The 23,728-nt window shown below is 30.6% G+C and overlaps 6 protein-coding genes across 6 annotated transcripts; 2 read left to right on the top strand and 4 right to left on the bottom strand.

Annotated features, from left to right (window-relative positions):
- The first annotated feature begins 1,293 nt into the window (after positions 1-1,293).
- LOC149901814 (ejaculatory bulb-specific protein 3-like) lies at positions 1,294-2,657 on the top strand. The gene is made up of 2 exons (XM_090111227.1): positions 1,294-1,516; positions 2,337-2,657. Exons 1-2 carry the CDS (start codon positions 1,336-1,338, stop codon positions 2,522-2,524), a joined length of 369 nt encoding a protein of 122 aa, XP_089967353.1. The 5' UTR covers positions 1,294-1,335; the 3' UTR covers positions 2,525-2,657.
- A 359-nt stretch (positions 2,658-3,016) lies between these two features.
- LOC149901813 (allergen Tha p 1-like) lies at positions 3,017-4,500 on the bottom strand. The gene is made up of 3 exons (XM_090111226.1): positions 4,442-4,500; positions 3,996-4,186; positions 3,017-3,313 (listed from the first exon to the last, which is right to left on the bottom strand). Exons 2-3 carry the CDS (start codon positions 4,183-4,185, stop codon positions 3,123-3,125), a joined length of 381 nt encoding a protein of 126 aa, XP_089967352.1. The 5' UTR covers position 4,186; positions 4,442-4,500; the 3' UTR covers positions 3,017-3,122.
- Positions 4,501-7,014: 2,514 nt separating this feature from the next.
- LOC149901812 (allergen Tha p 1-like) lies at positions 7,015-9,758 on the bottom strand. Its single transcript, XM_090111222.1, has 3 exons — positions 9,690-9,758; positions 8,981-9,178; positions 7,015-7,283 (listed from the first exon to the last, which is right to left on the bottom strand). Exons 1-3 carry the CDS (start codon positions 9,739-9,741, stop codon positions 7,090-7,092), a joined length of 444 nt encoding a protein of 147 aa, XP_089967348.1. The 5' UTR covers positions 9,742-9,758; the 3' UTR covers positions 7,015-7,089.
- Positions 9,759-13,917: 4,159 nt separating this feature from the next.
- On the bottom strand, positions 13,918-15,954 carry LOC149901811 (allergen Tha p 1-like). Its single transcript, XM_090111225.1, has 3 exons — positions 15,871-15,954; positions 15,429-15,619; positions 13,918-14,438 (listed from the first exon to the last, which is right to left on the bottom strand). Exons 2-3 carry the CDS (start codon positions 15,616-15,618, stop codon positions 14,248-14,250), a joined length of 381 nt encoding a protein of 126 aa, XP_089967351.1. The 5' UTR covers position 15,619; positions 15,871-15,954; the 3' UTR covers positions 13,918-14,247.
- A 3,869-nt stretch (positions 15,955-19,823) lies between these two features.
- LOC149901810 (ejaculatory bulb-specific protein 3-like) lies at positions 19,824-20,826 on the top strand. The gene is made up of 3 exons (XM_090110588.1): positions 19,824-20,013; positions 20,412-20,538; positions 20,684-20,826. Exons 1-3 carry the CDS (start codon positions 19,824-19,826, stop codon positions 20,757-20,759), a joined length of 393 nt encoding a protein of 130 aa, XP_089966714.1. The 3' UTR covers positions 20,760-20,826.
- Positions 20,827-20,833: 7 nt separating this feature from the next.
- Positions 20,834-22,511, bottom strand: LOC149901809 (uncharacterized). Its single transcript, XM_090110587.1, has 3 exons — positions 22,155-22,511; positions 21,844-21,970; positions 20,834-21,447 (listed from the first exon to the last, which is right to left on the bottom strand). The coding sequence occupies exons 1-3, from the start codon at positions 22,450-22,452 to the stop codon at positions 21,285-21,287; spliced, it is 588 nt and encodes a 195-aa protein (XP_089966713.1). The 5' UTR covers positions 22,453-22,511; the 3' UTR covers positions 20,834-21,284.
- Between the last annotated feature and the right edge of the window lie 1,217 nt (positions 22,512-23,728).

The raw sequence follows: 23,728 nt of genomic DNA, 5'->3' as shown, positions 1-23,728 counted from the left end.
ACATCCATAAGTTTGATAAATAAATACAATTAAATAAAATCGATATTTCTTTTCCCATCACTAAATTATATGAAAAACTGCTATTGTTCAGTGCGGTATGGGGTACATCAGACCCCACATTTTATTTTACCCATAGAATCTAAACTAACTAATCTAACCACGGGCGACGGTAGATTTAGGTTAATGAACTCATTGTTAATAATAATCACGACAAAAGCCGCACACTTTGTCTTATTTGGCGCCAAAAAAAGGATTTTGGTCTCCTACGGGCGGTGGGGTTTAATATGCCTCGTGCCGCCACAATCTCTGGTATAGGACAAGGTTTAAAACGACTCGTAACGCAGTAATGGAAAGTACAGATATATCTGTGCCGCAGCGAACGTGTTAAGGTTGAAATAAAAAGTACCACAGAATACTCAAAAGTTAATAGAAAAGTAGAGCGATGGCTCACTATATTGAATGTAAACCAAAAACCGGGAATACAAGACTAGAAAAAAGTAAAGATATTTTGAAAATATTTCATACGTATGTGAATATTTTTGGATTGTTAACGTTGCAACTGCTCCATCTGTAAAGGAAACACGCCTTCGAAGACGTTTAATACATAGAAGGCTATATTAGTCACCCATGTAATGCATTATGGCTGGATAATTTGTTGTTGGATCCCAATAAACAAATAAAAAAGATATCACACCCTTATGCAGTAGAGCTTTTTAAACGCAATAAAATTATACGCACACGAAACATTGTCAATTACATAAGAATTAAGAATTAAACCGCACACTGATAAAAATTCCAAGTGCTATTTGTAACGTATTTACCAAAATTCAAATTTCCATTCGTCTTGAATTTCATGACATCTTTATTTATATTTGTAGTAGGTATATAAAAGGTGAAATAAATTTTCTGAAATATGAAATGAAAATATAGAATAATTATTATTATAGAGTAAGAAGGTGAATAGTCAAATACCGCGATAGATGCTATATGAAATATACGTTATATTGTACGTAGGTAGTAAAATAATGAACAGAACATTGTATATTGTTTGTTTTGAAAATTTCTAGAAGGTGTCACATAATATTAATTAATTGTCTTATTCTTTACGTAAGCTATGTACTCATCCGTAATGATTAATGATTTAAACCATTGAGTCGATTATCCCGTTAATTACAACGTGATTACAATGCTAGTTCAATTTAATGCCCAGCACAATGCAAATAAAACAATTGCTGAAGAACCAGTTATATATAAGTGCATTTTACTCCAAAGGAATCATTGTGTAAAAAAGTAACTAAGCCTGTAACGGTTTTCAAGCCTTATATTAATTTTGAGATGAATTATATACTACTTATACTATTTGGTCTGACAGCATTTGCATATGCTGAACATTACACGGATAGATATGACGACATGAACGTTGATGAAATCCTACAAAATAGAAGATTAGTGACGTCATACATAAAATGTGTAATGGATAAAGGGCGGTGCACTCCGGAAGGTATCCAAATAAAAGGTAAGCTTTCTTGCATACTTGCGACAGCTCACTATAACTACCTTCATATTATGAGGATATTACTAAATAAAATATCATATACTTGGTACACTATTTATACTTTAAAATGTCATTATCTCCATGGAGTTGTATTTCAACCTTCATATTCTAACGACTCATCCGACTTTCCGTACTCTATAATGTTCCTTCTTCTATCTCTACAATACACGAATGTATAGGTTCAACTTTAAACTCCTCATTAAAGTTAAAAATATACTATTATACATAAAGGAATGTTTCCGTGCCATAATCATAAAAAAAACCATACATATCTTTATTTCCGACTTTTTATGTACATACCTACATAAAATTTCATAGCGCCGATCCTCCAATTAACATAATTACTGTTAAAACAATAAGTACATTCACTAAATTAAGCATCTGTACTTGAATGTTTTCTGCGAAGTGAACAAATATAATTAAATATACTCATATTAAAAGCACCGAGGCATAAACAATACAAGGCTTTTCGATTCGTAAGAATAATTTACATTTATTATCATTTTTATAAATAGTTTAACGTCATTTTCAATATGATCTAATGCAATTCCTCATGTTCAATTTAATGATTATGTTCTAAAACATTTTGATACTGAAGAGTTTTGCTCTAAAACAAACACTGAGTGAAGAATATAACTCAGTGTTTGTTTTAAGCAGTAAGTAACTAAATTTTATAGCATTCAAATGCTTTACAAATTATGGAGTTTTTGTAAGGATATAATCAATATAATCTGATAGACTGAGAAAGAATTAACTATTTATTTTTCTTTTACGATTTCAGTTCACGTAAAAGATGCAATGCAAACGGGTTGTGAAAAGTGTACAGATAAGCAGAAGAAAGGCGCAAGAAAAGTGGTGAAATTCATTCGGGAAAATGAAAAAGATGCTTGGAAGGAACTACTGCAAAAATACGACCCGAAGGATGAATACAAAGAAATTTACGAAGCTTTCCTTGCTAGAGAAGATTGAGCTTTCCTTTAATATCTACTATATAATTGTAAGTTTATAATTGGCTGACTTGAACACAATCATATGTCAGTAAAACATCATGTTGAGAAAAAATCTGAGTTACTTTTAAAGTTGGTTTATCTTAAGCTGTGTTCGTGATAATCATGTTATCCTGACTAAAAATAATAGCAATTGTACCAAAACTATAATTTAATTTTAAATGTAAGATTGAATAAATACAGTTTTTAATGGATCAGCGAGTTTTAATTAGGTACCAGTATCAAATCAAAAGGATACAACAAGAAACAATAATAATTGTAAAAACTACTCTCTTTTTGATTCAGTAGCCCAATACTAAACTCCTAATAATCGAATATGTAGTTACCAATAGTATATTGAACTTTTTTTAATTATAAGACTGACTGACTGACTAAGACTATAATATAGTCGTTTCGTCGGAAAAGGTATTAAAAACACCTTATACAGTAGATAAAGGTGAGAAAAAGTCACGGAACGAATTCAAAAGTATCTTTATTCGAAATTTATCACAGATTCTATGTTACAAAACATAAATAATAAATAATTCCATAACTGTGATACGATTAAAGCTATTCAACCCTTAAGCCTTAATCGACTTCAGTTCACTCTCATATTTCGTAACATACTTCTTGCTTGGGTCATATTTGTCCACGAGTTGGTTCCAGAAGTCCGATTCGTGGTTTATGAGGTGAGTGATCACTAACCGAGTACCGTTTTTCTGTGTATCAGTACATTTACCGCAGTAGTTCTCAAGAGCTTCCTTAATATGAGCTGCAAAAGGAAATGTAAGGTCAGCATCATTATGTACGTAAAATACAATTTTCTTCAAGTAGGACAATAGGAAGCACCTTGAAGTTTATGATATTCGTCAGTTTTAAAGCAAAAACATCAATTTTAGTCGCTTTTTCTGGTAGGAATGAACTCTAGTAGACTAGTGAAAAATCTTAGAGTTATTGTGCATTGAAATGAAACGGTCAGGTGTTTAAATATTATGCAATACAAGATTTAGGTTGAATTTAGTGCAAAAAATAATACGATTATTACGAGAGCGAGTGTTTGAATGGGAAGTTGTTTAATACCAAAACTAGGTATACTAAACCGATACACCTTAAATTTTACATAGAGAAAATACAAACTATGTTACGTGTAACATGAAACACTAAAATTAAATAAGGTAAAGAGAAAAGCATCTAATAACTAATTTTCAAATTGGATAATATTACAACATCGTACTAATTATTATGATTACAACGCAAACATGACATTTTGAGCAAAATATATTAAATTTATTGTCACATACAACTATAATTGCTTTGTTTTGCCACACTTAGAACGTATCGCATTACAGAAACAACTTATTCCTGAAATCAAAGCCAGCACTATGCGACTATAAACCTTTGATTGTTCCTATAAAATTAAAAATAAACAATTCCCTAGAATATCGTATACTTACACCGCAATTCTTTTCCTTCAGGCGAGCATTTTCCCTGTTCCAAAGCACATTTCACATAAGGTACAAGTAACCGCCGGTTATTTAAGATCTCTTTTAAATCAATACCATCATATTTGTTTGTGTAGGTGTCCGGCCGCGCGTTTGTAACAGCCGCGAGAGCAATAACACAAAATACAATAAGGTACTTCATCCTAGAAATAAAAATTTCATTATAAAATATTAAATAAAAAAAATTGGGCAAGGGACGCCGAAAAACAATTCACAATATTCGGGTCTCAAGATGATTAAAAAAAAGTGACGAATTCTGAACACAACTGCTACACTTATAATTTCAGCATTTAAGCTGTTCAGCATAGGTTCACTATTATAAACTATACTATAACAATTATATACAAAATATAGATTTGCTATAGAAAATGAAATAAAAAAAGTCGCACTTTTAATACCTTTATAGATCACTTAATAAAAATTGCAAGCCCTTTCACACGTAAGTACTCAATGCACGTTCTTAACAAGATTGAGATCTTTATATAGAGAATAGTGACTACGAATTACAAAACGGGTTTGCCCTTTCCAAGAATAACCCTATAAACAGAAATATATTCGACACAATATTTATATTTTTAAAGAGTTTCCAAGTTCACTTCCTCGTCAGGTTTGCCACAGATGCACTTCACATGTCCATTTCCTATTTAGTCATCTGTAGTCTTTAGTATGGAGTTCATTTTCATTTATATTTGTGATATCATGTAGATTATTAATGATAATATGTACCTCAGCAGACTCACCGTCCCCACATTAGTTCATTTTTTCTGTAAGAACTAAGAAGGAATTAGACTATTCAAACATAGTCTCTAAGCTTGGCTCTATTATAAAGCTCTGCTTCTAGTTTCTCTCATTTATTTATTCTATTAGTGAGCTTAATAAAACTGCTGCTATCCCATAAGTATCTATTTGTATGGAAATAATTTAGATAATTGTATTAAAATAAAAAAGAGAACACTTTACGTGTGTAAAAAGCTAAGCTCCTATAAATAATTTGTAAGTATTATTTACATCCACAAATTAACACTTTATAAAGTCATAGGAAATCCCATAACTAGTTTATCTTCTACCTGAAAGTTCAATCACATTTGACATATTAAGCACCTACTAAACCACTCTGGTTGATTAAATTCTGCGTCAGAGCCATCATCCCTGGAGCTCTAAAACCGGATTGCTCATTATAATTATTAACATAATATCTTTGTATGATTTATGACATCCAAAATAATGTAAAATTTGATCTAAGAGTTTGCTCGGAATATTTAACAGGTTATATTTATTTATAAGAACAAATAGAAAGATCTGTTCGTTAGACTTTTCCACCACGCTAAATAGTAAAACGAAAATTAAGATGTCACACAAAGAAAGAGTAGTAACTAGTATGAAAGCTACATAAGCTTTTTTTATGAATTGAATCACTCTATCTATTAAAAAAACCGCATCAAAATCCGTTACGTAGTTTTAAAGATTTAAGCATACATAGGGACATAGGGACAGAGAAAGCGACTTTGTTTTATACTATGTAGTGATAGTGATACCCGTGCGAAGCCGGAGTGGGCCGCTATGTTTTTATACAGGGTGTCCCAGAACTCAACGTCAAGCCAAAACAGGGCGACAGGATTGATTGTAACCAAAATCTATCCCATGCATTTTGAAAATTATGGGCATTTAAGAAAAACCTAAAAATTTGGTCAAACTGTAACTATTTTTCGGTTATTGTGGTTAATACGGTTTTTTTTTGACTGCGCGGACGAAGCCGCGGGCCGAAAGCTAGTATTTTATAAAGAATAGAAAAATTTCGATCACAGGCGGGACACGAACCCGCATCTTTTCACGCCAATCCGGGGCAGATGCTTGACCAACTCAGCCACTCGTGACCCGCCAGAGCGATCGAATTTATACTATTGTTTCAGTTTTATGTGTCTAAAGTCCCGCCTCGTGATTGAATTTTTACACGCTTTATATTAGCTTCACCTGTATGTTTATTTGTTTGTAACCGACTTCTTTGGACGCGATTTTGACCCACTTTAAACGGCCAGATTTCATTCAAACTTTGTAGATTTATTGAGGACCGATGACAATACACTAATTTGATAAAATATAATACAAATTAATATTTTAATAGTTTTTTGTGCCCTGTGGGTTACTTCGTTTCAAAATCAACAAAAGCAATTTATATATTTTTTGTTTGCAACTTGTGAGTGAAATATGTTGCTTCATTTTTTTGCTGCTCAGAAAAAGTCACCGACAGATCTTCACTATTAAATAGATTTTGTGATTAAACCTAGGATAATTTAAATTCATAAGAAAAAAATTACTTTCAATAATTGACTGAAATTAAGCACCTTCCTTCTTCTTACTATTATTTTTTCTTATATCACAGATATATAAAAACATGTCACAGAGAAATAAAAGGATTGTTTTATTGAATTTTCTCTACATTTCTTTAGTGGATTGACTAACACAGGTATAGTGCAGTGGCAAAAGTGAATCTCAACTTAATTCTATTTTTATTTTTATTATCTGAGTTAAATCGAAGTTTATTTTTCCATCCTCCCTTTCATGTGATTAAACATCACATTGAAGATTGTCCACCATAGTCTCCTTCAGGAACGACGTGTGTTAATATTACTTAAACATTGCCAAAATTAAGACTACGTACCTACACCTTTACTGTGTTGTTATTTTTCTGTCGTATGTGTCTAGAGCCCACGCGATGGTAAGGCGATGATCATTATATTGACTTAAAGACTTGGTTAATGAATTTAAGAGACTCATGATAATAATCTACCCCAGTTCAATTTAGTATAATTCTTTCATATTTAGATAGGTACTATTTTATTTAAAAAAATATTTGTTAAACTGTTTTTTCATTGCAATTTGTAAAGTGGAGCCGTGTAGTGACTCGACGGCTCCTCATGATACAATAATGGATAACCTTATAGGATAGGGAGATTGTCAATAAAAACGACTCTTAAATTTGAACTAATAAATTTATTTTCGCGAAAATTTAGAAGAAATCATTGCAAATATCAAACTCTGGATAAATTTAGTGCGCTGCAACGGTGCGGAGTTCCTGTTCGTATTTCAATACATATTTGTGTTCAGGGTCGTATTTGGCCTTCAGTTGGTCCCAGTATTCCGCCTTTTTGTTGATGAGGTGACCGATGACCTTCCTTGTACCAGCCTTTTGGGTTTCTGTGCACTTGCCGCAGTTTTCTTCGAGAGCCTCCTTGATGTGAGCTGTGGATGATAAACATAGATTTATTGTACGTTTTAATACAGTAATATTACGATTAATTATAATAAATTTATATTATGTACCTATATTTTTAAGAGAAGCAAGCGATGATTGCGAAACAATATGTTATTTTAGAAAATAATATATTTAAATGATACCAGTATTTATATTACATGGATCAGCTTCATCTTAATAAAAGATGTCAAATTGATATGAATCTTAAATTCAGGAAAAATCGTATACGTCTCGCAACAGTCGCGACTGCATATAAGGAAATAATTATGAATAGTTATAAAAATACAGATTGCTATGATATACCTACTCTACATAATTGTTTAAAATGAGAGGTTATAAAAATATGTTTAATTTAATCAAAATCAAAGAAGGATAATAACTATACTAAAGTCTATTTGCTTTAAACTGTATGAACTTTTATACCTACACGTTCAGAATAAAGTCCGTATTTAACATAAAATAATTCATAGAAAATATGATAAACATGTAGAGCCTTGGTATATTATAGTTTCCTTGTATTTGCGTTGACATCGCGGGGTTTACAGGTCAAGAACGTATCCTTACAATTACTTATGAATATAATACAATGTAAATTATAAAATTCATGAAAATATAGTTATTATTTTATAAATTTTGATTTGATGTTTATAGATATAAAATAAATTTTTAAATTATACTATTTTTAGTATTATCTTAGTTATTAGATATGCAAACTCAAAATTTTATTCACTAGGACTTCTTTCAGAAGCGTTTATGAATAGTCAAAATGCATTATTTAACATTTAGCACCATGCACCGGAGCGAAAAGCAGTTTTTTGGGTATTTGTGCCATTTAGAAATTGCGTTTTATTATTGTGTATTTTTTACCTATAAAATGCACTTTTAATACGTATAACGTACGGCTATATAAGTACATAAGTATAAATATTATTTGTTTTCCTAAAGTAACCTCTGAGGTGTGAAAATGAATCACCAAGACGTAGCAATCTGAATGATGTATTCAGTATAAAACTAAACCTAGTTAAATGCAAAGGACGGACTTGTTTGTTTCCATGATCTATTTATGACCTATTATTAGTCTGCATATATTCATAAATATTATAATTTATCATCATAAAACTGGTTTTGTCAGACAAGTGAATGATTGTTTCTTAGTAGTGTATAAATTGATCAATATTGAAAATAAACGTTGGCTATTTCACGTGGAATCTTGAGATTGGATGCATCTTTTAAATATCATTATTAAAATTATATTAAACGACATAAATTTCCTTTAAATATTATTATACAAATTATATTAAAGATAGTTGTAACTTTTATAAATATTTATGTACTTTAGAAGATATTGTAGCTAACTTTTGAAAGAGTTTTTCTACTTTACACACTTTGATTTAGTGTGGTTTTTTCGTGATTTGTTATTCGATTAAATTTAATCTCATACCAGTTATAGCTACCCAAAATGATATTTTATAGGAGTGCATACTACTTTAATTTGAAATCTAACATGACTATTAAAACAGGGGTATTAACTAGAAAAAAATAAAACCATTGTAACAGCTACCAGAACTAACGAATTGAAATTTTATCACAGCATTTTGCTTTTGCTCCAGACTACACTAAAATACAACTAACATTATAGTAACTGTTTACTATGGTACAACTTCAAAATTTGAACACGTCTTACATTTCAGTTCCTTTCCGTCAGGGGAGCATTTGCCTTGGTCCAGGATACACTTGACGTAAGGGACTAAGAGGCGGTCGTTGGACAGGATCTCATCGAGGTCCACGTCGTCATAGCGGTTGGTGTATTGCTCAGGGCGGGCGGACGCGATGGCCGCGAGCGCGAAGAGGCAGACAACTACGAAGGATTTCATCTTGGATTCTGGAAAAATTAAAATAAAAGAATAATGATATTGGTATCTGTAATAAATGAAAAATAATATAAGGTGTGGGCTGCAACTGGCGTCCCTCAACACATTAAAATAAAGTTAAGAAAGTGTTAGAACTATAAACCACGAGAGCTTTCCAAACACCAAGAATCTACAGATATCTTTTATTGTCAACAAAACATAAAAATAGCATATATAGAGTAACAACCAAAACAAAAAAAATGTGATTAATATTTTTAAAAGCTATATGTTGAAATTTGTGTATTATTATTTTACCTAAAGGAAACGAAACAATTATAAAATTATGATATGTTTTAAAAATATAAATAAGTTATTAAGTAAAATACCAAAACATTTTTAAAATATGCAATTTAATTCATTTGAATTCACTGTATTAGTTTAGTTAAAAATACACTCAAGCTTATTTATATTAAAAATCGCAAATTAAAAATATGTTTTATAAATATTGTATGGATTTGAAAATCGTAAACACAGTAGGTATACCTTGTAGGTGTTTAAGCACTGATTGGTAACTAACAACTGATAATGGTGGCATGCATGATAAGTCTTTATATAGAACTTGAAATCTGCTCACAAAAACCATTTTTGAATTTCCAACACATTTTTTATTCTCTTATTGGTCGTTACTCATACGTGCTTATATTTTTTATTGTTAGGGTTAAGGCTTTGACAAATAGTTAGTTAGTTTTTGTTACTCAAATTTCGTGATTTATTTCTCAGATTAGCTTTTGCTTATGATTTAGATTATTATATGACATAAAATCAAATGGATGTTACACCTGTATAGGTATCAATATGAATTTTGTTTATGCCAAATCGAATAGTAGGTAATTTTTTTTTAGTTATTTATGGTAAGATTAATTGAAGGTAATTTAGTTAAACTTAAAAGTGTCAATAAATGCAATTCTTGTCTTACTTACTGCTTTTTTTATTCAAACGTTAAGTAAGTAACACTTACCTAAAACAAAAAATATACCTACTTCCTATTATACTTCAATACTGAAATTCAATTTTCTGAACCAAAAGCAGAATTTATTTAGCTAGACCGACTTTTTCTTTTAATTTTTTTATCTGATAATAGTCTTAATATATTCATTACTAGCTTACCGCCCGCGGCTTTGCCCACTTTGTCTAAAACCTAATAAATTATATACTAAAACCTTTCTCTTGAATCACTCTATCTATTAAAAAAACCGCATCAAAATCCGTTGCGTAGTTTTAAAGATTTAAGCATACAAAGGAACATAGGGACAGAGAAAGCGACTTTGTTTTATATTTATACTATGTAGTGAAGTTGAAAGCAACTAGGTAGGTATAAAAAGCTTGGTAAGCATTGTCTAAATTTGCGCTTTTGTAGGAATCGACTTAACTTTTATTAAATTTATGTGTGTGTACATAGTTTTGAGGACATTTTTTTTAAATTAAGGATTGTGTATGTATTTGCCGTATTTATCATGCCAACGCTATATTTTTTGTTTTTAATACATAAATGTTAATTAGTCATAATTTTAATAAAAAATTCAATGGGCTGTTCTCACGTTTGTTGTTAAGATTAACAACTAGTTCTCGATTCATGGGAGCGCTTTGGGTAGCCTTTGCCCAGCATTGGGAATTGAAACTCGACAGGGAAATTCTCTGGCATTATTTACTTTAATTAAAAAAAAATCATTCACACACTTTCTTGCCGGTTCTTCTCTCTAGTAATTTCCTTTCGGAACCGGTGGTAAGTCATGTGGTATGTACATAGTTTGTAGGTTCAAAATTGAATAAATAAATGTTCGGGTTTAAAAATACAAATCTATAATTTTAGATAATAATTATTGCCTCGTATTAAACTAAATTTTAACGTCATATTGTGGAACTTTTACAGACTCAATACCGGTTTTTCATCAGGTTGTTGATTGTTTATTACTTGACAAACATCAAAACAGCGTCATTCAGTTCTCGGATTTACCCAAACCGGGACTCGTTTGACGCAAAAGAGCCTGTCTATGGATAAAGAGATCCTTAAATAGATCGGATATAAAAATCCACTGCAGAAAAACTTTTACACTCTCTAACCCTTAAATCTTTTTGGTAGGTATATTAATTAATAATTTAGAGTTTAGTATCTATGCAATTTGTCAGAGAATTTAATTGGATCATTTATTAATAATAAGTATTAAATTTTGGGATAATTTTCGTTCAATTTATTCAACATTTAAACAATAAGATTTTTGCAGTATCTAAACTATTTTAAATTAAAAATTAAGTCTGTATCTACGAAGGTGAGATAATGAAAAGATAAATAACGAAAGAAAAATAATAAATATTTTTCTTTTAATTGGATGAAGTTAAATTAACAAATTGTTAATTACATTTAATTACCAAAAAACATTTTACATTGGAAAATTCTACTCAGTAAATATAATTTAATCAAAAGACCTATAGTATACCTATATTATAATTATTTTCAATTATATATTATGCCAATAAATTCACGATACAATCTCTGTATAAAATAATAATGCGCGTGCTAAGTAATGTTAATTTTAAATAATGTTACTGACGCATTTTGTTTCCAAGTATTATTGACGACTATGAAATGTATGAAAAACATTAGGTTACTAACACTTATTCGTTTCATATTAAAATTTACGTCATTCTTTATTAGCTATTCCGACATAAATCTTTAGAGCAACAGCAATTATGAAAATAATAAAAAATACACGCCTTGATCTGAGTTCAGGCATAATTATTATTCCTGTTATTCATTTAACGAGAAATCCATTTATGAATGTTTTAACGTATTATTTATTAATTATAGGTATGAAGAGTGTAGTATGTAAACTAAATGGAAATCGCTCTTTAAAATATTACGTTTAAGTATAGATCAAATCGCCCCAATCAAGCTATCTATTTCCATGTATTACACATCCTTAAAACATAGTATTATTTATTTGGCAAAAATCACGATGAAGAAATGGATGACTTTTTCTATTTCACCGGAGATCTATACAATGTACAAAACACTTTTAGGTAGGTAGTAAAATCATACAGTGGATATTACCTATTGTAAAACAAGCTAAAAGTTTTTATTTTCTTTTAAATGTGTTAACATGTACTTAACATATACACGGTTTTAATACCTGTAGCATTGCATTTTCATACATTTCACTGTCACAACTCACAAATGATAACAATTAGTTACCACAGTATTAAGCCCTATTTACACGATGCCATCTTCTTGTAGATACCTACATTCAATAATTGAATGCAACTTTACGCGCAATAATTGGCTTTCAATAATTGTAAGTAGAACATGCAGATGTAAGTAAAAAGGTGGAATGAAAACACCATGAAAATTTTATGCAACAGGCAAGAAATTTGCGTCTTGTAAATGGGCCTTTATATTATCAGTGCTACTCCAGTATTGTGGTAAGAAAGGAATTAAACGAGCGAACATCACATTGGGCATACATGAGTATGTTGTCCTTTATTTTGATTTAAAAGCTTATAAATAAAATATGAGGACATTTACTAATTAGATAAAAATACAATGAATCAATTATCAATTTTTAAAACTGAGTGAATTTATTTGCATCTTAACTTATATATTATTAATTATAATTATAATGTCTATGTGCAAATAATAAACAAGACTTAAAACTCAGGGAAAAAGATAAATATGTATAAGTATAATTAGCTGTGTTTTTGTCAGTACATTTCGTTTTTATTCAAGAGTAATATATACCTATCCATTATTCATTTTATTCGTGTAGACCTTCGTGCCAATATTAATTATACAGGGTGTCACACTATTGGTATACTAAGCGCGAAGGGACTTATAGGTTTGCATACACTGATCATGAAAAAAATACTTAAACAACAAAATTACGTCAAAAATTTTTTGCTAAATTTTTCCTGAAAATCCATGTTTTCTTCTCTGGCTTCGCGCAGCCGGCATATAACGCTTCTCTAATGTGAGCATTTTGTCTATGAAAACATAATCTTAAACGATAGCCCACGTGCTGGTGGCAAAGTTGGGCGGGTTGCTTGTTAGGGGTGTACACATAGAGTTTTAAGATTTCATCTATTCGAAAAAAAAATGCGTCTGGAATTTTTTAAGTATTTTTTACGTACTCAGCGTATGCAAAACTATAACCTCCTTTGAGCTTAGTATACCAACAGTGGGACACCCTGTATAGCTACGTACTTTCTTCTGACCATTATAATATTGTATGTATAAAAATATTATGTGTGTGTCTTATTTTCCTTCACCATATCAAAAAACAACGATTCACAATTTTTACTAGTTGGTTTTATGGTGGTTTTATGCATAAGCAATAATATAGAGTTCATTCACTTAGAACGCAGAATTATTTATTTTGTATTTTATCAACCTAATTTTATATGAATATTCAGGGAGTATGCGGTGCAGAAATGAATATTTTTCTCCAATTATTATAATTAGTCAATCAAAGTTTTAAAACTCGATTTTTGACCTCACTTTTAAACGGACGTACCTACTTTACTTAATTCAAACTTCATACATATAAAAAGGATCGGTGGCAATACAGTCATTTTATGAGTTCATCTTATTTGAGAGTATTTAAGATTTTTTATCTTTATATTATTATAATAAACATAATATTCATATTTTCGCCTGGCAACCATCATAATTCCAATTCGACCTTAACCCGCATGAGAAGTCAAATGAAAACGAAATAAAAACGAGAAATAATATTTATTTAAATAATACCTATACTTAAGACTTAAAAATTACGAATTTGCAAATACATGTAATGTACCTACACATACATAATAAATACATTAAACTTTTCACTCCAATCCATGCAGTCTCATGTCTATTTCTTTTTAATAAAATTCATTCCTGAATCTGTGTTCCCCAATGAGTACAATTATTTTGAGGTCTTCAAGAGGAGAGTGAACAGGTACATTCTAGGGAAGCGCGCTTCATCTTAGGCTACAACTCAGCTTACTATCAGGCGAGATGTGGCCAAGCGCTCCCCTATTGTACAATAAAAAAAAATAAAAAAAATTAGGCGGCGATTTTCCTCAATTCGTTTTCGTATTTGACGACATATCTCCTAGTAGGATCATATTTGTCCACTAATTGGTTCCAAGATGTTGGGTCCTGGTTGATGAGATGTCCAATAACAGTACGTGTTCCCTTGCGTTGGGTTTCAGTGCATTTAGCGCAATGGTTCTCTAAAGCTTCACGAATGTGTGCTGTAAAAAAAATCATAATTACACAGTGAAGCTTAAAAGCATAGTACAGTATGGTATTCAGCTGCTATATTTTATAGACGGAGTCTCGACTTAGTGGTAATCAAATAAAAAAGAAATTAGAATCATAACAATTAAAAGTGTAAGACAAAATAATATACCTAAGTTTTATAACCTGCGTACTTTTAAGAAGAACATGACATCGTTAACGTTATTTACTTCTATTTTTATATACGTACTAGAGGTCCGCCCCGGCTTCGCCCGTGATACATATTTACGTTCTCTACATAAGAACCATCCTCGTACTTCAAGGAATACAATAAAAAAAGAATTATCGAAATCGGTTCAGCCGTTCTCGAGTTAAGCGCTTACCAACACATTTTGCGATTCATTTTTATATATAAAGAGATAGATTAACGGCCATACAGGGGATTTATTTTTCACTATAATACTTACCTATTTGTTATAACAACATTGTTAATTACACTCAATATTTGCATTTGCTTTACATACAAAATAAAAACAACCGCAGATTTAATTTATTCTGTTATAAACCACAAAATAGCCTCAGTAGTCAGTCAGGGCTATAAGCTCAATTACAAATAAAAATAAAACCAAGTCAACCACGAGATAAAAACAGCACAATAGGTATAATCTACATAATATATTTTATATCCACACAATTGTATTATTTATAAGATATACAATAGGCCAAATCCATACTAATGTTATAAATGCGAAAGTATCTCTGTCTGTCTGTCTGTTACTCAATCACGCCTTAACTACTGAAGCAATTTGCATGAAATTTGGTATGGAGATATTTTGATACCCGAGAAAGGACATAGGCTACCTTTTATTGCGAAATATGTACCACGAGCGAAGCCGGGGCGGACCTCTAGTTGTTTTATAAAGAATTAGTGAACTTAACCCTTTATCTGCCTCGGAAAACAAAATTAACTTAATACATATTAGTAACATAAATAAAATACTCACATTTCAACTCCCTGCCTTCGTTGGTACATTTTCCCTTGTCCAATACACAGTTTATGTATGCTTTCAAGAGCCGAGGGTTGCCAAGGATTTCTTCAATATTGATGTTATCAAAACGATCCGTGTATTGTAATTGTGGCAGAGCTGCAGCGACAGCTATCAGCCCCAAAACACATAATACTGCACCCTTCATTCTAAAAGAATAACATTAAAAATTATTTATAGTAAACAGCAATGCGCGTATCAACAGTTTCGTATAACTTTCAAACAAAGCTTTTTTTTATCGGTGCTATTCTTTTGCTATGAAACTAAATAAAATATGTGGATTACTTTTAATAATCTAAGATGTAAAAAGCTAAGAGTAATGACAAAGAACACAAAGCTTTGCGTAGAACAATTCAACAGCGAAATATTATGTTCTACAAAAAATTCAAAAAAAGAATACCTCAAATATTTTTTTACACACACGACTTGACGAGCACAGATGACCACGAAATTGGGAGGCTACATGTCACGTCTAGTTTTTATATGATAAAAAAATCAAGATCTTTTCGTCAATGTAAACTCGTTTTTTATCTACTCATAGCGTTCGGGGAATATTTCGTCACAAAGTGCTAATTAAATTTGGCTGTTATACATCTGTTTTTAAGCTTCACAAAGCCAAAGCGCCTTAGAACTGGTTGGTGGGAATATTAAAAGCTTTAAAAAAGTTTGTTGATCCGTCATCATATACACTATTGTGCGTCACACCTGACCCAATAGATACATTAGTATATAATATGTATATCACTATAAATTGCAATAATACTTATTGAGCCAATCAGCGATTTAAAAAATGTCTACTTTTTAATATACATAGTAAATAACCTTTAAACGATCTTATAACGCATATATCCATTTTCGATATTAAAACCGTTTATGGATATAGATTTTGATGTCCAAAAATAGTTTTGAATTGAGTAAAGCTTTATATAAAACTAGTGGTCCGCCCCAGCTTCGCCCGTGGTACATATTTCGCAACAAAGGGTAGCCTATGTCCTTTCTCGGGTATCAAAATATCTCCATACCAAATTTCATGCAAATTAGTTCAGTAGTTTAGACGTGATTGAGTAACAGACAGACAGACAGAGTTACTTTCGCATTTATAATATCAGTATGGATTAAAGATCAAAACTGTTAACATGAATTATATATTTTAGCTAAACATAGAATCTTTAAATGTATTCTGCTCCTATTATACCATAATTTAAAAATAAAATCTTGAATATTATCAAAGTAAGTGATATTCAAAATAATAAATACACCTGGTTATATTCAAGGTGAGAAACCGGGCGCAGGATCAAGAACATTAACATAATTTCTGTGAAATGATAATATGGTATCAATAATTAAATTGACATGCCAATTTTAAGAATCTTGTATTGGTTCTACTTAAGACTGGAAAATCTCCTAGTTAGAATTGTGTTTATTATATTACCTGTTAACTCTGGAGAACATAAACAACATTTAAATGGGCTAAAAATATATTAAGTTAAGGCTATCCGTGTAAACTAATAAAATACAACGTCGACCTTTGACGTAATATTGCAAGGTAAGAGTTAATGGAATCATAGATTTAAGGAAATGCATTCAAACGTTGTTATTATAAAGTTACAAAAATATACTATTTTCGTACTTATACGCTTATAATAAGAATCAAACAAAATAGTAGGTACAAGAATCGTATTGTAAACGATAAACAAACAAGTACGGAGTACCTATAGAAATCATACTTCATATTCATCTCGTGTTATTTTCCTTCAATTGAATGTAATTCGTAGAACGGGTATGACACGACTATAGCTAAGTAAATCTATACTGCAAATATGTACGAAGTACAAATATTTCCATGTTGACTTTTTCTCCGACATCACGCTAGGATTCATCTCAAAGACTCAAGACAGTAAAGTTGGAAAAAATAGCCGAGATCAGTTGATAAATTATCATAACACGCAAATCTTCACCATAAATTTGAAGTTAAATAGACTATTTATATTTTGCTAGCGACTCTGACTGTCTTTTGTTTTCTACATTTATAGTAAACGTTGATTCTTTAATCACAAAATTAACTTAGTAAATGGGTTTTCACAGGGTAGTGTGAATTAATTTAGCAGTGCTATTCATCTGGCTATTGAATACACGACATAAATAAAATAAACCTATGTGTAGATTTAAATTTAATGTTATTCGTTATGTCTCGTATGTATGTATGTCTTGTATGTATAAGTCTAATAATACGGAATTATTATAAGTTGCGTCAGTAAATTTCTGACAAATTTTACAATCAGCTCAATTTCTTTACATAAATACTAGCGGTCCGCCCCGGCTTCGCCCGTGGTACTTACATATTTACGTTTTTTCATATTTAAACTATCCTATCTCTCAAGTTGGATCGTGCGAATTTTATTATAATCGGTTAAGTGGTTTAGGAGTCCATTGAGGACAAACATTGTGACACGAGATTTATGTAATATATTAAGATAATAACAAAACCTGTTTAAGGTCAATGACATACAAAATAATTACGGTAGCCAAGTTAATTCATCAGTCACATCAATCTTCCAAAAGGTTATAATCTAGAGTCAAGGGTAAAGGCAAGATTTGTTAAATGGACTTAAATGTGGAAATTTCCGTATTTTATCGGAACAAAAGTGATATCACCTTTGTTATATATAGATAATTATAATTATAACACACATAACGACTGAATACTTTTATTAAGCTCACAAACGATTTTATTAGCCAGCTATGGTGGAGTCGAGCTCAGTCCAACATGTTTGATTTTTGAGGAGACAAGAAAATATTGTAGCCGTTGTATTAATACCTACAAATACAATACAGAACGTAGGTATATAGTGCATTACAAAAACTAGTAACAAAATTATTATATTTAGGCTGCGCTTTTCCACTATGCTACAACAATACTACAACAGATAATATCTCGCTCACTCTCCTGCACGAGTTGGGCAATTGCCCGTTTTAAATATCATGGTACATGCACAGTGCACACTGAGAGAAATAAGATCACATAGGAACATATTATATAAGTTTGAGTGAAATTCATATACCTTTACTCATATTGTATTCTTACATTTCATATTTACAGAATGTAGAATGCGAATGCGTAGGTATGGATGCGCTCTACGTTCTGTAAAAGCTAATGCTAAACTTTAATCATGACAATAAATATATCGCATGCCATAAAATAGTCACATGCTTATTATAGTAAACAACTACAATAATCTTATTTGAAAGATAATTTGAGTAATTTTTCTTGTACAGTTATTGAAAAAATGGAATCGAAAATATTTTTATATAAACTCATATGCATAGGTATAATTATATCTATAAATATTTATCTTATATATAAAAATGAATCGCAAAATGTGTTGGTAAGCGCATAACTCGAGAACGGCTGAACCGATTTCGATAATTCTTTTTTTATTATATTCCTTGAAGTACGATGATGGTTCTTATGTAGAGAAAACGTAAACATGTACCACGGGCGAAGCCGGGGCGGACCGCTAGTTAACAATAAAAGAGAATTAAAAAGAAATGGAAATGCATAAGTACATAATATTATGTTTTAATAAATTTATATAGAGTTGGACTTAATCAATTTTAATGACTTTAGTTAGTTCATATCCCACCTTTATTTACGGGTTTACAGTTTACCGCGACTAACTATGGTTAGATAATAACTCCATTTTCTCAAAAAATTATAAAAATGAAACCAATTGAAAATGAATGAACACCTAAAATTAATGAAAGAATGGAAACAGTGAGACGAGTATTTTTTTTTTTTTTAATATATAATAATAGAGTGGGCAAACGGGCTAGTAGAGTGCCTGATCGTAAGCGAGTCCACCGCCCATTTTCATCTACAGGGGTTTCAATAATATACTATGGAGATAATCTTTATGGATATGTAAGTATTTTAGCCCATGTAACTTTTTTATCCGTATAAAAATACTATAAATCCATTTCTGTAAACATGTATACTTCTATTTCAAATTTATTTATAAATAGGGAACTAAACGTGAAAAAAATATTATTCAGCCAGTATCCAGAACAAAACAGGGTACGTACAATTTTACTAATTTTCACAGATAATAAATAATATAGCTAATTTATTACAAAAAAATAAACAAAGTACATTTTATTTATGCTGTTACAGACGTTTGTATTTTTTGTTTTTGAAATTCGTGTTGAGGTATAAAATTTGCATTCATTTAAAAATTAAAAAAAAAATACTAAGTAGTAGGTATGTTTTTAAGTTAATATTGTGGTTATTTTTTAATAATTTTATAATTCACTAATAATTAATTACTGTATAATTTTATTTCGTTTACAGATATTATGACTAAACATATAATAACACTATTTTTCCTCCTGTATGCTCAATGTTATTGCGAAAATTCAACATATACTACAAAATACGATAATGTCAACTTAGATGAGGTTTTATCCAGTGAGAGATTACTGGATGGCTATGTGAACTGTTTATTGGACCAGGGACCATGTACTCCCGACGGCAAGGAATTGAGACGTAATTATCATTATTTTAAGATGATTATATTTACTATTAATACTGCTAAAGTCTAAAAGGCGCCCAAAAAGAGAGGTAACATGTGGTATAAAAAGACGCGCCTTGCCGGTGGCGTATACAATTTACAATAAATATAATAATCAAAATATGATTAAGTTTCACCTATGTCTTACTATTAACATGCTTTGCTTTGATATGTTGCATCTATAAATCTTCACATGGAGAACAGTCAAATGATTTAATAAATAAATGGAATCCTTCAAATAAATGCATAGCGCAAACTATATTATACAGTCTTTACCGTAGCAAATATTAGGAGATTTGTTTTCCTTTTGATCTAACTTCTGCTTCGTTGATCAATTAATTAGGACTAAATCATAAAACATAAATAATTTTAGGTAACCTGCCAGATGCGATTCAAAATGATTGCAAGAAATGTACTGAGCGTCAAAGAGAGGGTGCAGATAAAGTAATGCAGTTCATCATAGATAACAGACCCGAAGACTGGAAGAAGCTAGAGGAAAAGTAAAATAGTTCTAAATTTCTATAAGCCTTACAAAAATATCATAACACTTTTACTGATTCACGTTTTGCTTGTGTTTTCGAGTAGGAGCAATAAAAAACATTATGTAGTTATTTCACTGATAAAGAAAAGTTTTTTTTTTTTCAGGTTCAATCCAGATGGTAGTTACCGTTTGCAGTACATAACTCGTAAAAACCTGGTGAACTCCACAGTTTCATACTAATATAGATGATGAACTTCAAAAACAGGCATGTCTCGATGTAAATCGCATTACGAAAGTCGCTAATAAAATTTGGGTATAGCAATGCATTTACAGTTTTTCTTAAAGTTCAAATAATACACATTTCATTTTAGTTCAGACTTTATTTTTCGAATTCTTAATCTAGCTTTGAAGTTGTTCTACCCGTTAGACCTTTTCTGGGTGATTAATAATATAGCCTAGTACATTTACAGCACTTTAACTAGTATCTAACTATTTGCTAAAAAGAAACATTTATTAAAAAGAAATGAAACGTTTTAACGCATTTTAATACCTATATTAGGTATAAATTATCCCGCCACGATTTAAAATCCGCCAAAAATTCAACTTTTAACTTATACTACTGTACAGCTTTAAAAACATTGTTATTATTACTTAATCTCAAAAAAGTATCTATTATTCGAGGAGCTTTTAAAAGTACCCTATAATTAAATAGAAACTTAAAATATTCATCATATTAACACTGGCAAGTTATTTAGTTAGTCAGATTTAATTTATTTTCTCAACAGCATATCTTTTTACTCTTACTTTCACACCAGGCATTGTATATCGATTTCTCTTATTTTCTATGTATTCTGGTGATCCTATAATTTTGTATTTATGTTTTTCTTCTTTAGGCGGCTCCTTTTTTGGTAAAATAATTAATGCTGTCCTGTAATTAATAATAGGAAATTACCTTAGAGAAAATTACCCTAAAGGGAATTGGGGGATTATTTACATCATAATAATGTGATAATACCTCATTAATATCTGCGTGGAAAATTTCGCCTTTACAAAAATGACAGTAAAGAAGCGTTTCTCAATTTGAAAATTATAATATGTACACAAAATAAATATTACATAGAATGGTTTAAATTTGGTATATTTGATGAATTTGTATTGTGATATTAATTAATTTTAGTCATGAACATGGTCATGAACATAAAACTCACTCTAAGTTTACGTTATTCGATTATTACCTATACTGATTAAAAGAGCTCTATAAAAATATAAGCGAACCTTACATATTTATCCAACAATCCTTTGGATTTTGTGGAGGCTGTCGTACCTGGTGAGAAACAACTTCCACGCAACAGGATCGTGCGCCATCATGGACGCGACAATTTTTCCCGCGCTTTGTTTTTCATCAGTCGAACATTTAGCGCAGTCATCTTTTAATGCATCTATTAAAACGTCTGTAATAACATTTAAAAGTATTAAATCAATCATCTACTTATCAGGGTTTTTTAAACCTTGTTGATAAAAAATATGGAAAAAATCATTTTTCATTGGCAATTTAAATATACTTACCTAACTACTGAGATTTAGAAATTAAAATTAATTAAAGTTAATCTTTAACTTGGTTAAAAGTCTACTTACTCTTTATAGCACGCATAGATTTTGAACAATATCGATCAACAGACATCAAACATTTTACATCTTCATATGGTAGCGGAGGCAAAGCTTCATTTAAATTAATTTTGCTTTTCAAAGCATCTATCTTCTCTTCATTGCTAACAACTTCGTTAATTACTTGCATATCTTCATCACCGTATACTATATTAAATCCAACACTTTTAACACCATGGCTTACAGTTCTATCTATTCCGGGAGCGGTTAATTCACATCTAATAATTGGAAATAAAACTGTTAGAACGGGAATAATTTTGGTCCACATTATGTTAGCAACTAGCGCCCTAGGGTAAATCAAAAGTAGTAATGAGGACCACGATTAAGTTGATGTAATCACACGTGAATAAAGATGTATTGTTGACACATTGCCTTCAGTAACGTATGTTGAGGGTTGGCAGGTATCAGCAACCATTTTCAGTGTTATTAGCAACTAGCTGTGCCTCATTGCTACCATTACAAACAAACTCTTCAGCTTTATAAAATTAGTACGTATATATAGATATCTCTGCTTGTGATATCTACTTGTTGGTAATATAAGAAAAATATAATGTTATTATTTAAGTTAATAATATTACCTTTTCTTACAAATACACAATAGGTCAATAGGTATATTCAAGAACACACAAACCTATTTCATTTATTAAATAATATTTAAAAAGTCACGTCACTGATAATTATTTTAATTTTCTAAAATAAACGTCGCAATATGTGATAGGTATAACTACTATTTTGAACCATTTAAACATGTTTGTAAATGAAAGTGAAAAATGGTTTACGATCCCTGATACTTCAATTATTCGGGGCGCGTAGTCTCTTAAACAATCAGCCTTCGAACATAAGCATACCAAGTACGCCGGTAAATACAAAATATTAACCATTCAACTGCATTCTCGACATCCCACTCACTCTATTTGTAAACACTGCCTAATTTGTATACATACAAACAACCCAAAATAATCTTTAACGATATTAATTAATGATTTTGAGTAAAGTATTTTAATAACTTGTAAATAGAAATCATAATAGATCAGTCAACACATTTCGTAGGGACAATAAAAGAAAAGGTTAAGAAAATTTAATGAAGGCATCATCATCATCAGCCTTTATAGCTATGCTCTGCTGGACATAGGCCTCTCCTTAGTCCTTTGGCACGCCACAGAACCCGGTCATTTGCCCTTAGGTCGTCGGGTCGGTATGTAATAGGTGTACCTAACCTAATACCTATTGCCTAGTTGCCTAAAAATGTATAGTAACTAAAACATTTATACGTATAAATCAGTACAAGAATAGGTAATATTTAAATTGAATTAGATCAAAATGTAGAACCTTTATAACGTAGCGTTATTCTGTGACGATACGTTACTTTAGTAACTTGTAATGTGATCTACAGGCTATGAGGCAACAGTTTTAATTTACTGGAGTAAGATATATTTTAACATATTATAGCCAGCCTCATGCCTCGGAGGTAACAAATATACCAATATAGAGATTACAAAAAGTATAATTGAGAAAACTCTTACACACGATAATAATTAGTCTTT

This window comes from Colias eurytheme, chromosome 16 (assembly GCF_061535395.1).
Source record: "Colias eurytheme isolate Ceu_HAF_F1 chromosome 16, ilColEury1 Martin Lab GWU primary, whole genome shotgun sequence".
Taxonomy (NCBI): domain Eukaryota; kingdom Metazoa; phylum Arthropoda; class Insecta; order Lepidoptera; family Pieridae; genus Colias; species Colias eurytheme.
The sequence above is the reverse complement of the archived record's forward strand: the minus strand, read 5'-3'. Positions and strand labels throughout refer to the sequence as shown.

Bases quoted from the DNA above. Each gene is read 5' to 3' on its own strand.
- LOC149901814 (XM_090111227.1), top strand. From the start codon at position 1,336: ATGAATTATATACTACTTATACTATTTGGTCTGACAGCATTTGCATAT. The intron at 1,517-2,336 runs GTAAGCTTTCTT...TTACGATTTCAG, and splicing joins GGAAGGTATCCAAATAAAAG to TTCACGTAAAAGATGCAATG.
- LOC149901813 (XM_090111226.1), bottom strand. From the start codon at position 4,185: ATGAAGTACCTTATTGTATTTTGTGTTATTGCTCTCGCGGCTGTTACA. The intron at 3,314-3,995 runs GTAAGTATACGA...TTCCTTTTGCAG, and splicing joins TGAAGGAAAAGAATTGCGGT to CTCATATTAAGGAAGCTCTT.
- LOC149901812 (XM_090111222.1), bottom strand. From the start codon at position 9,741: ATGCCACCATTATCAGTTGTTAGTTACCAATCAGTGCTTAAACACCTA. The intron at 9,179-9,689 runs GTATACCTACTG...TAATTTTTCCAG, and splicing joins AGTGCTTAAACACCTACAAG to AATCCAAGATGAAATCCTTC. The intron at 7,284-8,980 runs GTAAGACGTGTT...TATCATCCACAG, and splicing joins TGACGGAAAGGAACTGAAAT to CTCACATCAAGGAGGCTCTC.
- LOC149901811 (XM_090111225.1), bottom strand. From the start codon at position 15,618: ATGAAGGGTGCAGTATTATGTGTTTTGGGGCTGATAGCTGTCGCTGCA. The intron at 14,439-15,428 runs GTGAGTATTTTA...TTTTTTTTACAG, and splicing joins CGAAGGCAGGGAGTTGAAAT to CACACATTCGTGAAGCTTTA.
- LOC149901810 (XM_090110588.1), top strand. From the start codon at position 19,824: ATGACTAAACATATAATAACACTATTTTTCCTCCTGTATGCTCAATGT. The intron at 20,014-20,411 runs GTAATTATCATT...AAATAATTTTAG, and splicing joins CGACGGCAAGGAATTGAGAC to GTAACCTGCCAGATGCGATT. The intron at 20,539-20,683 runs GTAAAATAGTTC...TTTTTTTTTCAG, and splicing joins TGGAAGAAGCTAGAGGAAAA to GTTCAATCCAGATGGTAGTT.
- LOC149901809 (XM_090110587.1), bottom strand. From the start codon at position 22,452: ATGTGGACCAAAATTATTCCCGTTCTAACAGTTTTATTTCCAATTATT. The intron at 21,971-22,154 runs GTAAGTAGACTT...ATGTTATTACAG, and splicing joins ATCTATGCGTGCTATAAAGA to ACGTTTTAATAGATGCATTA. The intron at 21,448-21,843 runs GTACGACAGCCT...TATTAATTACAG, and splicing joins TGGAAGTTGTTTCTCACCAG to GACAGCATTAATTATTTTAC.